The sequence below is a fragment of the Fusarium phalaenopsidis genome (genome assembly GCF_050370095.1).
Source record: "Fusarium phalaenopsidis strain FUZ10S chromosome Unknown contig_32284, whole genome shotgun sequence".
In the NCBI taxonomy this organism is placed as follows: domain Eukaryota; kingdom Fungi; phylum Ascomycota; class Sordariomycetes; order Hypocreales; family Nectriaceae; genus Fusarium; species Fusarium phalaenopsidis.
The window spans coordinates 1,293,334-1,305,935 of NW_028145414.1; the positions used below are offsets into that span (position 1 = coordinate 1,293,334).

The 12,602-nt window shown below is 49.4% G+C and overlaps 4 protein-coding genes across 4 annotated transcripts; 2 read left to right on the forward strand and 2 right to left on the reverse strand.

Annotated features, from left to right (window-relative positions):
* Window positions 1-2,227: 2,227 nt before the first annotated feature.
* On the forward strand, window positions 2,228-3,003 carry LRP88_02268 (uncharacterized protein; the record flags this gene model as incomplete). The annotated part of the gene is made up of 2 exons (XM_083238935.1): window positions 2,228-2,534; window positions 2,636-3,003. The coding sequence occupies 2 exons, from the start codon at window positions 2,228-2,230 to the stop codon at window positions 3,001-3,003; spliced, it is 675 nt and encodes a 224-aa protein (XP_083105530.1).
* Window positions 3,004-5,553: 2,550 nt separating this feature from the next.
* LRP88_02269 (uncharacterized protein) lies at window positions 5,554-6,168 on the reverse strand (the record flags this gene model as incomplete). Its single annotated transcript, XM_083238936.1, has 1 exon — window positions 5,554-6,168. One exon carries the CDS (start codon window positions 6,166-6,168, stop codon window positions 5,554-5,556), a length of 615 nt encoding a protein of 204 aa, XP_083105531.1.
* Window positions 6,169-8,193: 2,025 nt separating this feature from the next.
* On the forward strand, window positions 8,194-9,247 carry LRP88_02270 (class I SAM-dependent methyltransferase; the record flags this gene model as incomplete). Its single annotated transcript, XM_083238937.1, has 6 exons — window positions 8,194-8,250; window positions 8,304-8,331; window positions 8,392-8,404; window positions 8,464-8,553; window positions 8,603-8,945; window positions 9,014-9,247. The coding sequence occupies 6 exons, from the start codon at window positions 8,194-8,196 to the stop codon at window positions 9,245-9,247; spliced, it is 765 nt and encodes a 254-aa protein (XP_083105532.1).
* A 1,156-nt stretch (window positions 9,248-10,403) lies between these two features.
* LRP88_02271 (uncharacterized protein) lies at window positions 10,404-11,195 on the reverse strand (the record flags this gene model as incomplete). Its single annotated transcript, XM_083238938.1, has 1 exon — window positions 10,404-11,195. One exon carries the CDS (start codon window positions 11,193-11,195, stop codon window positions 10,404-10,406), a length of 792 nt encoding a protein of 263 aa, XP_083105533.1.
* Window positions 11,196-12,602: the final 1,407 nt, after the last annotated feature.

A 12,602-nucleotide genomic window follows, 5' to 3' on the forward strand; every position in this document is an offset into this window, starting at 1 on the left:
CTGTTTCCGAATTGCGAGGACCAATACTGGAGGCATGTGTCGAATATCTTTCATTTACTGCGTTTGAGGAAGGATGTCGCGAAACGAATGAGGAGTTTGAGGATCGGTTGGAGTTCTATCCATTTTACGACTATTCCTCGCATAACTGGGCACACCATGCCTGGGAATCGAGCAAACTTAGTAGTAAAGTTTTGGACTTCGTAAAGAGCGAGGGAAAAGTGCAGGCTGCTGTTTAGTCATTGTGGGCATTCAACGGTTTCCGTCAACCTCTGCGATACAGCCAGGTGTTTCCGAAAGGAATGAATGGGTTGCATCTTGCGGCGTGCCTTGGAGTTGGAGAAGTAGTCACGGCTCTACTTGAAACCTACGATACCAATACTACGGACGATTACGGAGGCACGCCGTTGTTGTATGCAGCAGCCAACGGGCATGTAGCTGTGGTGCAACAGCTGCTCGCGGCAGGCGGAGACGTCAACTGCACAGGCTTATACGGGGTAACACCACTCTGGTGGGCAGTGTACAACACACACGAGGCGGTGGCCAAATTGCTGCTTGAGCAAGACGACATCGACCCAGATCATATGAGCAGCGAACCCTTCTTTCCTCCGGAAGTTCACAAGTCCTATCTTTTCGCTGGTTGGATCAGATACTCGACGAGAGATTATGGAAATGCTTCCATTAGCGAGGATTTGTATCAGCGCACACCGTTCTCTTTGGCTGCAGGAGAAGGACTCGAGGAAGTAGTTAAGTTGCTGCTTACCACCCCTCGTGTCGATGTCAACTCAAAGACACCTGGGCCACTTGAACATAGTGGCTTGACCCCGTTATCATATGCAGCCAAAAACGGTCATGTAGCGGTTGTCAGGCGGCTCCTAAAGGCGAAAGGTATTGATTGTAACTCCAAGGACCCCAGAGGCTTGACAGCGTTGTCGCTCGCAGCAGAGAATGGACATGAGAACGTGGTCAGTCTGCTACTGAAGGCTGATGGGATTAACATTACGTCAAGGGATTCTCTATGGAAATTCGGGAAAGGACCTCATCCCTTTCATGCCCTGCGTAATCCGGATAAAACCATGGTTGCTCGAGCTCAGCCGGAACGCGCACCCTCCTTCACAGAACAGACCGAGGCTAGACGCTACCACTCGCGGTTCTGAGGCGTCTGCGCAACCTACTGATACTTAGGGCTTTAAACAGAAGGTGATTAACCTCAGCCACGGTTTCTTTCACCCAAAAAAAGGCGCGGATCGGAGCCGATACTCGAGCCACGGGTTCACCTGGCTTTTCCGGATCCTCAACCGTCACGCGCTGCCAAAGACCTCACTCAATTAACGGAGAGATACTGTAGAAAAAACTCGAAAGAGCCTATGTTTTGATAATGGTCTTCACTTCGCCATCATGGGTGCCCGAGCTGCCCTTCGGTTCGTACTCAGATGTGACTGACGGCTGTTCACTGACTCGAGGCTGCAGCCCCCCGACTCTATCGCCATCGCAGATTTCGTCAACAGCGACAAATATAGACCCGGCTCACTCGCCAAGGCTCGGAATCCCTTTACCTACGGCCTGACGGGCCAGACCTACATCACGACTGAAGTGGCTCGGCGAGAGGATTGGCTTGCCTGAGGGATCGCGAAACAGGTGCAGTTTGATCATCTTGATGGAACTGAAAGGGACCGAGTAGTTGACTTATTCTCGCTGAATACGGTGCGTAGGCTCTTGTCATGTTCCGCACTCCGACTAATATGCATCCCCTAGATTGACTACATCCCCCTCACACATGCCATTTATCGCCTGTCCCGAATTGTCACGCCTGCCAGTGCCGCGTATGGGGTCGTGGAGCTCAAACACTAGCTCCGCGCTGCCGAGGCTAAGGCTGTCTTTACTTGCCTGCCGCTTCTCGAGACTTGTCTTGGCGCCGCCAGGAGAGTCGGGATACAGGATGATCATATCTTTATCCTTCCCATGCCAGGCGATTAGAAGAAAGTTCCCTTCAAGACAGTCAACTCTTTGATAGAGGAAGGGAGGCACCTCCCTGAGTTACGGCCGTTGAGATGGATCCAGGGCCAGGGAGCAAGACAAGTTGCTTACTTATGCTTTCCCAGCGGAACATCAGGGCTACAAGTCAGTCAAGTCTCTCACATTCCGAGTTGCCCGTGCTTACAGAAGGCTAGAAAGCCGTCATAGTTCACACATCAAAATGTCATCGCCAACATAATTCAGATGCACGCATATGAGAGCGTGCCTACTCGTCCTCGGTAGTCAAGTCACCCTTAGTCTTCTGCCCTTCAGCCACATCTATGGGCTAGTTCCAGTAGCGTATCTCGGTGCTTATAGCGGCGGCGAGTGCATTGTGCTTCCTCGATTCGAGCTGACTGCCTTCTTGAAAGCGGTCCAGAATTTCATGATTCAGCCGATCAGCGTCGTGCCCCCGATCCAAGTCCAGATGCTGAGCCGGCAGGGCGAGTGTGCCAGGTATGATATTAGCTCGGTTCGGTATGTCTACGCTGGTGCTGCGCCTTTGGGCAGTGACACAGTTCGTGACCTGTCGAAGATGAACTCGAAATGGAGGATTGGCCAGATTTACGGCAAGTATAGGCCCCTTTAACGAGCAATAGGCCTGATTAACGTGGACTAATAGGCTTGACGGAAACCACCGCAGTGGTTGTATCGACATCTGAGTTGGATATCCTCATTGGCTCATCCGTCTCGCTTTTGCCTGGCATCAAGGCCAAGGCCAAAATTATCGATACTCAAGGAAAAGAGGTGACGGAGTATGAGACCCCGGGAGAATTGCTGGTACAGAGCCCCGCGATTGTTCCTGGCTATCTCAACAACGAGAGAGCCACCGCCGAGATGTTTGTGACCCATGAGGACGGCCAGTGGATCAGGACTGGCGATGAGGTGGCGGTGCGAAAGTCTCCCCAAGGCCACGGTCACTTTGTAATTGTCGACCGAGTCAAGGAGCTCATCAAAGTCAAGGTTAGTTCTCGCACATACGTCAGCTAGGATACCTATTCAGCGATACACAACTGGGCCATCAAGTTGCTCCCGCAGAGCTAGAAGATATCGTTCTTGCTCACCCCTTTGTCTCCGACTACGCCATTGTACCGGTTCCTGTTCAGCGAGCCGGAGAGATCTGCACCCTTGATGGATTCTGAGACCGGTTACATGTGAACGGGCCGCGTCTCGGAAGTTAAGGCATATCTGGGACTCCTTATACAAAGGCGTCCGGGAAGTCAAAAGATCTACGTAATTAGATCCCTCCCAAGCAGAGGTAAACATATTCCAGATCGCTTGATCCGAAGCCTTGTCTGGTGAGAGTGAAAGAATACAAGGCGTATGCTTCTTGAAGATAAAGCAAATGATTCCGTCATTCCCCTCCCTAGCCGCGCTAAGGGGCAAGCACAAGACCTTACCTGTGTAGTGAGTGAGCTGGGTGGCTCGTTGTCCAACCTCAATCAACAGGAGGAACTGAGCGAGGAGTGTTTACTCCTGACAAGGGAATCAAGGTAGACTTCACGCATTGTTGATTTTCATTGCTTTCATCATCCAGCTAGTCAAACTCGTGAAAAGTCATTCGACATGCCTTGGATTCGAAATCACGACGAATTCGCATTCATCCTCGGATACATTCCGAGAGGAAGTGAATGTTAGGGACAAGCCCGAGTAGATATATACAGTGAAATCGAGAGCCGTTTTAGGACACTTCACAATGAGGCGGAAAGGAGAGTGGTGCTTGACTCAGTGGGATCTCGCCCCTGTCCGGGGAAAGAGGAAACTGTGTCGATCCATTGCCGTTTTCGGTTTTGATGGCAACCCTTGTCGAAGACCCCCTTGACGGCTTTCTCTAAGGGGGGAAACTCGCTGCTACATTACAGGTGCTGGTTGTAACCTTGGCTATCGACAGCAGCCAAGGCGGACAAAACCGGCAGGATGCGGGGTTTCCTCTGCTGCCTGATGCTCAAACCTGAACCAACACCAAAACAGTCATGCATGTTGCCTTGGTCGAGATGAGGTGGCTTACTGGGGGTTGTGGGGGTCGCTTGATCGGCCGTGCTACCCTGGAAGATACCACGACGACGACCAGCAGATTCCTCACGAACTTCGTTTCTAGCGCTCTCTACGAGATGACAACAAAAATTGGGATTATGTGTATTGGGCTAGATCTCTCTTGTTCTAGAATATATCTCACTTTGCCTGAAGTTCTAAGAGGCTTTGTCCCCTGAACTTTCCTGGTACCCTAACCGCCATCTCTCGAAATGAGAGCTCCCAAAACCATTTCTTGGCTATCATACCGCGCAATGCTCGGATAACTGCACTGGCAGAACGGCTTCGCCAATGATGGGCTCCAAGCCTACTCTGAAGTCCCAGTGACAACAATGCGTCTCCCCTCGAGACACTCGCCACCACCTCTGACCAGCCCTAATCGGTGTCAATGTTCACACTCCTGTTGCTCAACATCGCAGGATGTACAATTGAAGCAAGCTTACTTTCAGGATCAATAAGCGCATTGGTTTCCACAGTCGCAATGTTTGACGAGGGAGAAGCATAGAGAACAGGAGGGTCCTGTGAACGCGGGTTGGAGCAGGTGCAGATCGTTTTCTTACAAGTAGCGCAAGGCATTTTTTTGCTGCAGACTTTATAAAGACTGTATTTTCAATATGTTCCTATGTTGAGTCTTGAAGATGGAGGGGAGGAGTTGTAGCAGAAAAACGTTACGTTGGGTTGAGGGAGTGTTTCTCTAATTTGTGAATGCGGACTTTCCAGGTACGATCAGCTGCGTGGATTACAGTATTCTAGCTTCCTGCTCAACTGTGTTTGACACTTCAGACTCAGTCAGACTGCGTTGGTCCTGCGATGTGCAAGTTACCGTATCGACTCAACACATTGATTAGAGCCTATGGGTCTCTTGACCCCTGTTAGGCCAGAACGTTGTAGATCAAGCTGACGAGCAATTCGTTTGTAGGGGTAGCAACCTGAGGGCCTCAAAACGGATACAGAGGGCGGCCAGCCATGTGGTGCAATTTTATTGGCGAGTGTTGCCGTGGCTCAAGTCCTGGCAGAAGCAGGCTGTCGGCTTTCATCCCTCAATACCACCCAGATACATCAAGGGGGGGTGGAGCGCAGGACTTCTTCTTCGCCTCTCTTTGCCATGAGGCTTGTGACAGCCATGGCATTCGCATTACCCATGGGTCGATTTACATAGCAATTATCTGGGTATCCATGTCCACCATGGCGGCCGTTATACTGGCATGAGCGTTGTGATCTGGGCTAAGCAAGGATTACATCTCTGCCCTACTTGGTTACCTTTTGCCTTCAATACAGACGCTACTTTGCGAAAAGGCTACTTGGAGTGCGCCGTCAGAGCTGATGTAGGCCCCAGGAGAAGGACCATGCACATTAATACCGTTGCAGGCCTTTCACCCTCCAAGGCTAGCACTGTCACTAACTTGCGTGTGAGTGAATCTACTGACTTGACGACTGGCTGGGGGTGGTCCCGGGCTGGAAAGCTCTGATTTCTCGAGATAGCTTTATACATACTCTTCGCACTGATACCTAATTCTGAGCTACTACAAAAGGGCCACACCTCCTCTCCCAAAGCTGCCTGGCCCTGTTCGCAATCGCGTGTGCAACTTCACCACTACCACACATAGAATTCGTAATGACCCAGGCATGCGCTGCCATAGCTGCCCGCGGCGAATTGACTAGACCCGGTCGCGCCGTGGTGTCCGTGGTAATGAGATTGTCGTCGGCAGCGTCATTCGTCACGTCTCGAAACAAGGCTGCCCAACCGCTGTTGTCCTTGGGCTCAGGCTCAGAATTATACCAGACTTGGTACAGATCCTGACCAAAGTATGAGTAGAGATCAGTGGCGGTCTGAGGACAATCCAAATCGTCCAAAACAGGACCTGAGCTGAAAGCCCAGATGCCTTCGGTAAACGCAGTGAGGACTTCTTTGCCGTACGGGTTAATGTTGGCGACGTCTTTGTGATCGTTTTTGGTGAATGTGCCTTCGGGAAATTTGGCGAGGAGTTCCATGATAGGTTTCCACGCTGCAGCCATGGTGCGTGGATTTTTCGGGCCCGTTCGATACGTTTCCCGAGCCTGTAGTGCGTTGCGGATAAGGGCGTCAATGTCCCTCCAAGCTTGGGCGTCAAGAGCTGTTCCCATTGTTGAGATTGGAGAAACGATTGGAAGTGATGAAATTTGAAGCGATGTTATCAGGCTCGAAATGAATTGCGCTCCGTCATCCTTTTTAACCCAAGTGTTAGCCGCAACTGGACGACTCAGCCGCAGGGAGGCATACCCCGTTGGGGAGGTACAGCTTTGATGACCGCATACATATGATGGCTACGTTACATTGATGTTCCCGTCTCTGGGGCTAATTGCTGACGGGCTTGAAGATTCGGGCTGAAATTTGTCCCCATCAGCCTTCTTATCATGTTGAATTTCCTTGTATATGTGTGCGGAGGCTGCGGAAGAGGTCTGCCGACGAGAAGAGGTTATCCATAAGACGTGATATGTCGCTTTTGGTAGTGTATTTGCTAGAGCAACAACGACGCCCTGGGTCGAGTTTAAGGCGATAAGCTTGTCTTCTTCTTTAGGCTCCTTCTTTAGTGCTTGTGATGCCCTCTTGCCGCGACCTCGTGAGGATGACTCCGGCTTTGGAAGCTCAATACTAACGACACCGTATTTTTCACCCTTGATGTGCCATACCTAGCCAGTGAATAAAGAAGCCCTGTTGTGCTATGACCTAGGTCTTGAACCCTAGGGGGATAGGCTTGCCCTTGATGACTGTTGTCTCGTTTGATCTACCTGTAAAGCAGATTATATATTTATCTATAGCTAGATGAGAGTCCGGGAAGAAGATCTCCGTAGACGCGGCCTGTATATGATCAGACTAATTATTATAAGCTTGGAGTTCCTTCCGAAGAGGCCCGGTCTCATCGACCTTGGTGTGGTTAAAGGGGCGAGGGGATAATGAAGGATCTGAAACTTCTGATATGGCATGAATTTGAGGATTGAGTGTTTAGGGCGTTGCTGCCCTGGCTTCGGGGTATTCTAGTGGCTCTTAATTATCTTTTCCTTATGTATACCTATATAAATTAGCATTCGAAGCTAGATATATCCTTTTGCAATAGAGGTCTCTTGCTAAACTCGTAGCCTTGCGTTCTTCGTCATCGGGTCCTTCCAGCTATTAACGTCATTTTCCTTCGGCCACGAGATCTAAGCCTTTGGTATATTAGACCCATTTCTCAACGAGGGAAATAGGAATGAAAAGCTGGAATAGCTGCAGAGGTGTTGGCGGCAGTGTGCTGATGCGAAAATTACGTGTTTCTACGTGGAAAGCCTCGAAGTTGGTGCCGCGGTCAGTTTCGGCCGGAAAAACAGCTCCCTGCGATCACGCATACATGCCCCATTGCTTGCTATTAGTTCCTGAAGAAATACTGAAACTCAAACCCCTCTTTTTCGACTGTCGGTGTTGTGTGCTATGATCGATGACTCGTCATAGAACCCAACTTTTTCAGACCACAAACCCCTGACAGCAGACGATCGCGAAACTCAGAGGGGATATTTACGCGAGCCCAGAGTCAGAGCCTGAGAGCCAATGATTGTGGTCTTGGCGCACAGTTTGAAGGAGGGGTCTACAGAAAATCCCGCAACCTCTTGAGATTTGACATTGTAACTATTCTTAATCCACTTAAGAATTCGTTTGGTGGTGTTTCATAATGTCTGGCACCGGCGGGCCACAGCCGAGCGACGACGGCGTCACACTACCCCAGGCGCAAGCGTTTCATCCCGCTGAGCATTGGGTACAACTCGCACAACAGGTAACAGGCTACTGATTTCTAGTCTCTTTATGCGACATATTAAAAGTGTGCCTAGGGAGATGATGACGATGGCGTTGATACGGAGTCGGCTCTCGGGACACATGCAGCCACCTCGACGGCGTCCTTAAGCTCCAGTATTTTGCGGTATCGAACTATCCACGGCCGCACATACCACTCTGAGCAAGGAAATGCCGAATACTGGTATGGCAGGATCGAACTACTGTGGATGAAGCCTTATTCACCGAACGGCGGCATATAGGGCCTCCAACGATGAGCAGCAAAATGAATCACAAGACGTCAAGTGAGCGGCTCCCCAAAGCGGCAGGATGATTCTAACATCTCATTAACCCACAGCCATCACGCCATGCTTCTCGTTCTTGATGACAAGCTGTTCTTAGCACCCTTGAAGAACGATATTCAGGTACCAGCATGTCTTTTCCGAGGCAATCTTTTCGCTCTAACCCGACTCTTTAGAAAGTTTTAGACGTGGGAACCGGAACAGGTATGGCCTCAAGATCGGACAGTCGGGGTGAGAAGAACACGGCTAATATCAGCACCTTAGGCATTTGGGCAATGTATGCTTGGCCCCGAGACTTCTCGCTTGAGTATTTCTAATATCCGTTCTTTACACTAGCGATTTCGCCGATGAGTTCCCCTCTGCAACTGTTATTGGAACAGACCTCTCACCCATCCAACCGAGTTGGATTCCACCAAACCTAACCTTGTAAGAGTCTACTGTACACTGACGTATCTTGGAGACTGACCCAGCCTAGTGAAATCGAAGACTGCAACCTAACGTGGACATTTGAACCCGATACGTTTGACTACGTGCATTTGCGCTACTTGTTCGGAAGCATCACAGACTGGAATGCGTTGTTTAGCAACGCATACAGGGTCTGCAAGCCTGGTGGTTGGGTTGAAAGCTACGAGCCAACAGTCGTGGCGGAGAGTGATGATGATACGATTCCGCCCGGTAGTGCCCACAGCGAATGGGGCAAGTTCTTCATCGAGGGTGCCAAGAAAATGGGTCGTTCCTGCACTGTCGTTGAAGATGATCTTCAGCGTAAGAGCATGGAAGCCGCTGGATTTGTCGATATTCAGTACGTGGACAAGAAGGTGAGATTGAAAATCTTGGTTTTTGCTCCTGAGAATGTGAAAGGGCTAATGTCAACAACGAATTCAAGGTCCCGATTGGGGGTTGGCCCAGAGACCCTAAACAAAAGGAAATTGGCCAATATCTGCAGGCCTCTCTTGAACAGGACCTGGAGGGATACGTGCTTTACATGGCGAGCCAGCTTCTGGGATGGACCAAGGAGGAGGTTTCCGTGTACTGCGCTCAGTTTCGACGTGAGATCCGTTCAGGTAGATACCATGCTTTCTTTCAGCAACGAGTCATTTGGGGAAGAAAGCCAGAGTAACATAGCTGTTTGCTGTCTCGTCTGGCTTTATTTTCCACATATTCCTTTGCCGCCTGGGCGCGGTCTAGTTGTCGAATTTGAGCAAGGAATTTAACGAGCATGATGAGCATGTATGTATGCATGTATGTTTATCGTCCGGGAGGCCGTGAGGCTCCATAAGTCTTCAAAACACTTGAAACTTGCTTCTCCTGTCTTTCGGGCAATGTTGGATGGGCTATGGAGAGAAGGGACTGCGTCTAATGGGTCTTGTCGCTCGATATCGGCTAGCGATTGGAACAAAGATACTCTTCTGATTCTATAGTCCATCGCGCTGGGGGGCTTCGCGGCGTGCGTTGCTTCACGGATCGAGTCTCTGACTTCTTGCGGCAACTCTGTATCTATCATGAACCCGTTAGTCTTTTCATTGAGAAGTTGAGTCATCTGAGAACGTTGTGTATCCATAGATAGATAACGTATATGATAAGCATGCGGCGCAGACAAGCATGCGGCGCACTTTTCTTAACCTTTAAGACGGAATTGAAGATAAAAACATAATAAAGCATCTAATCAATTCAATTCAATTACTATCTTCTTCCCTAGACTGCTCAGCAACAGTCTGGCATGTTCTTCTATTATGCCCGGCCTTACCGCATTTCCCACAGTGGCCTTCCTTTGGTCGCGCCCGCCCGCCTCGACCACCACTTCTCGACGATTCACCCTGTATTTGCGTATCAACATCCATCTGATCAATTGCTTCCCTTGCCTCATCTACAGTCATCTTCCCTCTATCTTATAGCCGGGTTTTTTTCGCTCTGCGCCGCTTGCTTAGGGCCTCATTTGACCGTCGAAGGGTCTAGACCTCAGACTCTATCAAGGTCATCTTATGCATTATTGCCTTCGTTCCCTTAGTCAATGACTTAAGAGCCTCAAGAATAGACTCTGGAGAGCTACTTTGATGCCTTCTGATTCGTCTTTCGAGGTATTCAGACTGAGAGCTAGCCTCGAGGACTGTCTTTGGGGTCTTTGAGACCCAAGGGTTGGGCTGGCTATCCTCCTCCTCAGGGGGCGTTGGGGTCCGTAGCTAGATATCAAGCTTTGATATAATACTTTCGGGGTCTAAAGGAACAAGCCCGGCTCCTCTAAAACCCCCCTTGATATTGCTTTGCGTCATAGTACCCTAGTAGGCGGCATAAAAGGCCAAGAAGAACTCGGTCTTCGAAATGTGGGTAATAGAGCATCTGATCAAATGCTCAATCTCCCGACCGTATGCCATTTTTAGCGGCCCAAAGCACCCAATATCAAGAGGCTGAAGTAGGTGAGACGAATGAGGCGGCATATAAAGCGTGATGATCTTGTTCTCCTCGCAATACTGCTCGAAGTCGACTGAATGGTGACTTTCATGCCCATCAAGGATCAGAAGACGATAGCGACCATTTGATCGCATGCTTGTATGATGATTGAAGTGCTTTAGCCACTCGATGCCAGTCTCGTTATCAGTCCAGCCATTATGAGTCGTCGCGATAGCCCAATCGCCCGGGAGGTTGCTTTCTTGGTACCAGTGAGAGAGGTGATATTGGCCCGCAACCACGATGAACGGCTGGATTGCCCACCCTTCGGCATTAATCGCCTGGATGACTGTAACCCATTCCCGGTTCCCAGGCTGGACTGATTTCGGGTTTCCACGCCTTTCTGCGCCTGTGACGACCATTCCGCTTGTAATCATGCCCATTATAAAGCCGGTCTCATCAAAGTTGTAGATATCGGCGAGGGTGATACCGTATTTCGCGATTGTATTCGCTACGAGCGTAAACCAATTGCGAATAATAGTCGGATCTTCGCATTTAGCCCTCTGATAGTCATACTTGCGAAAGAAACGCGTCTTGAGGTCTAGATGCCGCTTGACGAAGTTAGAAGCCCATCGCTTGCCGACAGGTGATGCATCGCGGTCAGTAAGTAGTCGGTTCGCCATTTCTTCAATACCACGCAGTCGCGGGGGAAAGCCTCGCGAATCTAGGTCGAGGATGAATTGAACTATAATCTCTTCCTCTAGATCAGATAGCTTGCGTGATTTAGGGATCCAATCGACTCGAGATTGAATGCCATTCCGTCGGCGACGGAGCCTTTGCTCCTTGATCTTATAGATTGTTGCAGCACGTCGGATACTTAGTTTCGGGTCATTTTGAAGGGCAAGAAGGGCAAGAAGCGTTCTTGCCTCTATATTTGATTGTGGCATCCTAAATGGTTGAGAATCAATTGATCAGATGAAAGGAGGAGAAGTTGAGGGATTTTTGCGCCGCATGCTTGTCTGCGCCGCATGCTTATCATATACGTTAGTCCTTATTCTTCCCTGTGTGTTTAAGCCACTTCTTGAACTGTAGCTTCTTCTTCACGCCGTTAACGATGACTTCCTTATTATCTCGCTACTCTTCCTTGAGCCTCTCGATCTCCCTGAGGAGTACGGAGCGCATAGAGCGAATCTGCCGCCGATTCTCCTTCTCATGGTCTGCGGCGATGACTTCTGCTTGCTGGTCACGGAGATCCTATAGACTAACGCTATGAGTGAAGTCACCGACGGGCTTGGCCCTCTTTCCCCTCTTTATCTGGTTGTATCTCTTCTCGATGCGACTTCGCCGGTTATCCATATATATAGTTACTGTCTCCTCGAGAAGAACGGCTTCTATGACGACCTTGCGGACTTCCTGCAGCCCCGCATGCGTTGGGGAGGAAAAGATATCGAGATACTCCTCTGTGACGCGTTTTGCGGTATTAGAGGCGCGTTGGAAACATGTATCTAACGGAAGAAGGGAAGCAAAGGCAGGGTTGACTGCTTTCTTTGCCTTTATCTACTGCCTAAGGAGGAAGGCTACCGCGGGGTTAGGGTTAGGGGGAAAGATGCCAGATTTCTTAAATCCTAATATGATATTCTTTCTAGTAAATCCTTTATCAATTATCTCCTAAAGTCACGCCTTAATTAGCAGGTCTTCCCGTTAGATATTAATTGACTTGCCTATAGTCCTTTCACGAAGTTAAGGCGCGAGAAGGTAATATTGCCTTTGCGCAAAGCTCGGCAGAGAATCTTCTAATGTGTATTCTTTATCGGCTAGAAGACTCCTATATCTATTAGCTAAAGAAAATGCGTAGAATAAGGAGGCAAAGGAATCACGAGAATCTAGAATTTAAGGTAATACTCGCGGAAGGGAAAGAGGCCATATCCCGTGAATCTATTAAGGATAAGAAGTCACTAGATCTCTTTACTTAGATTATAAGAAGTAAGAGAAATATTATATTAAATATACTACCTTATGGGATCACGAAGGAATTTATCATAACTAAATTACTCTACGAAAGGCTTCCCGCGGCTCTATACCCTCGCAGA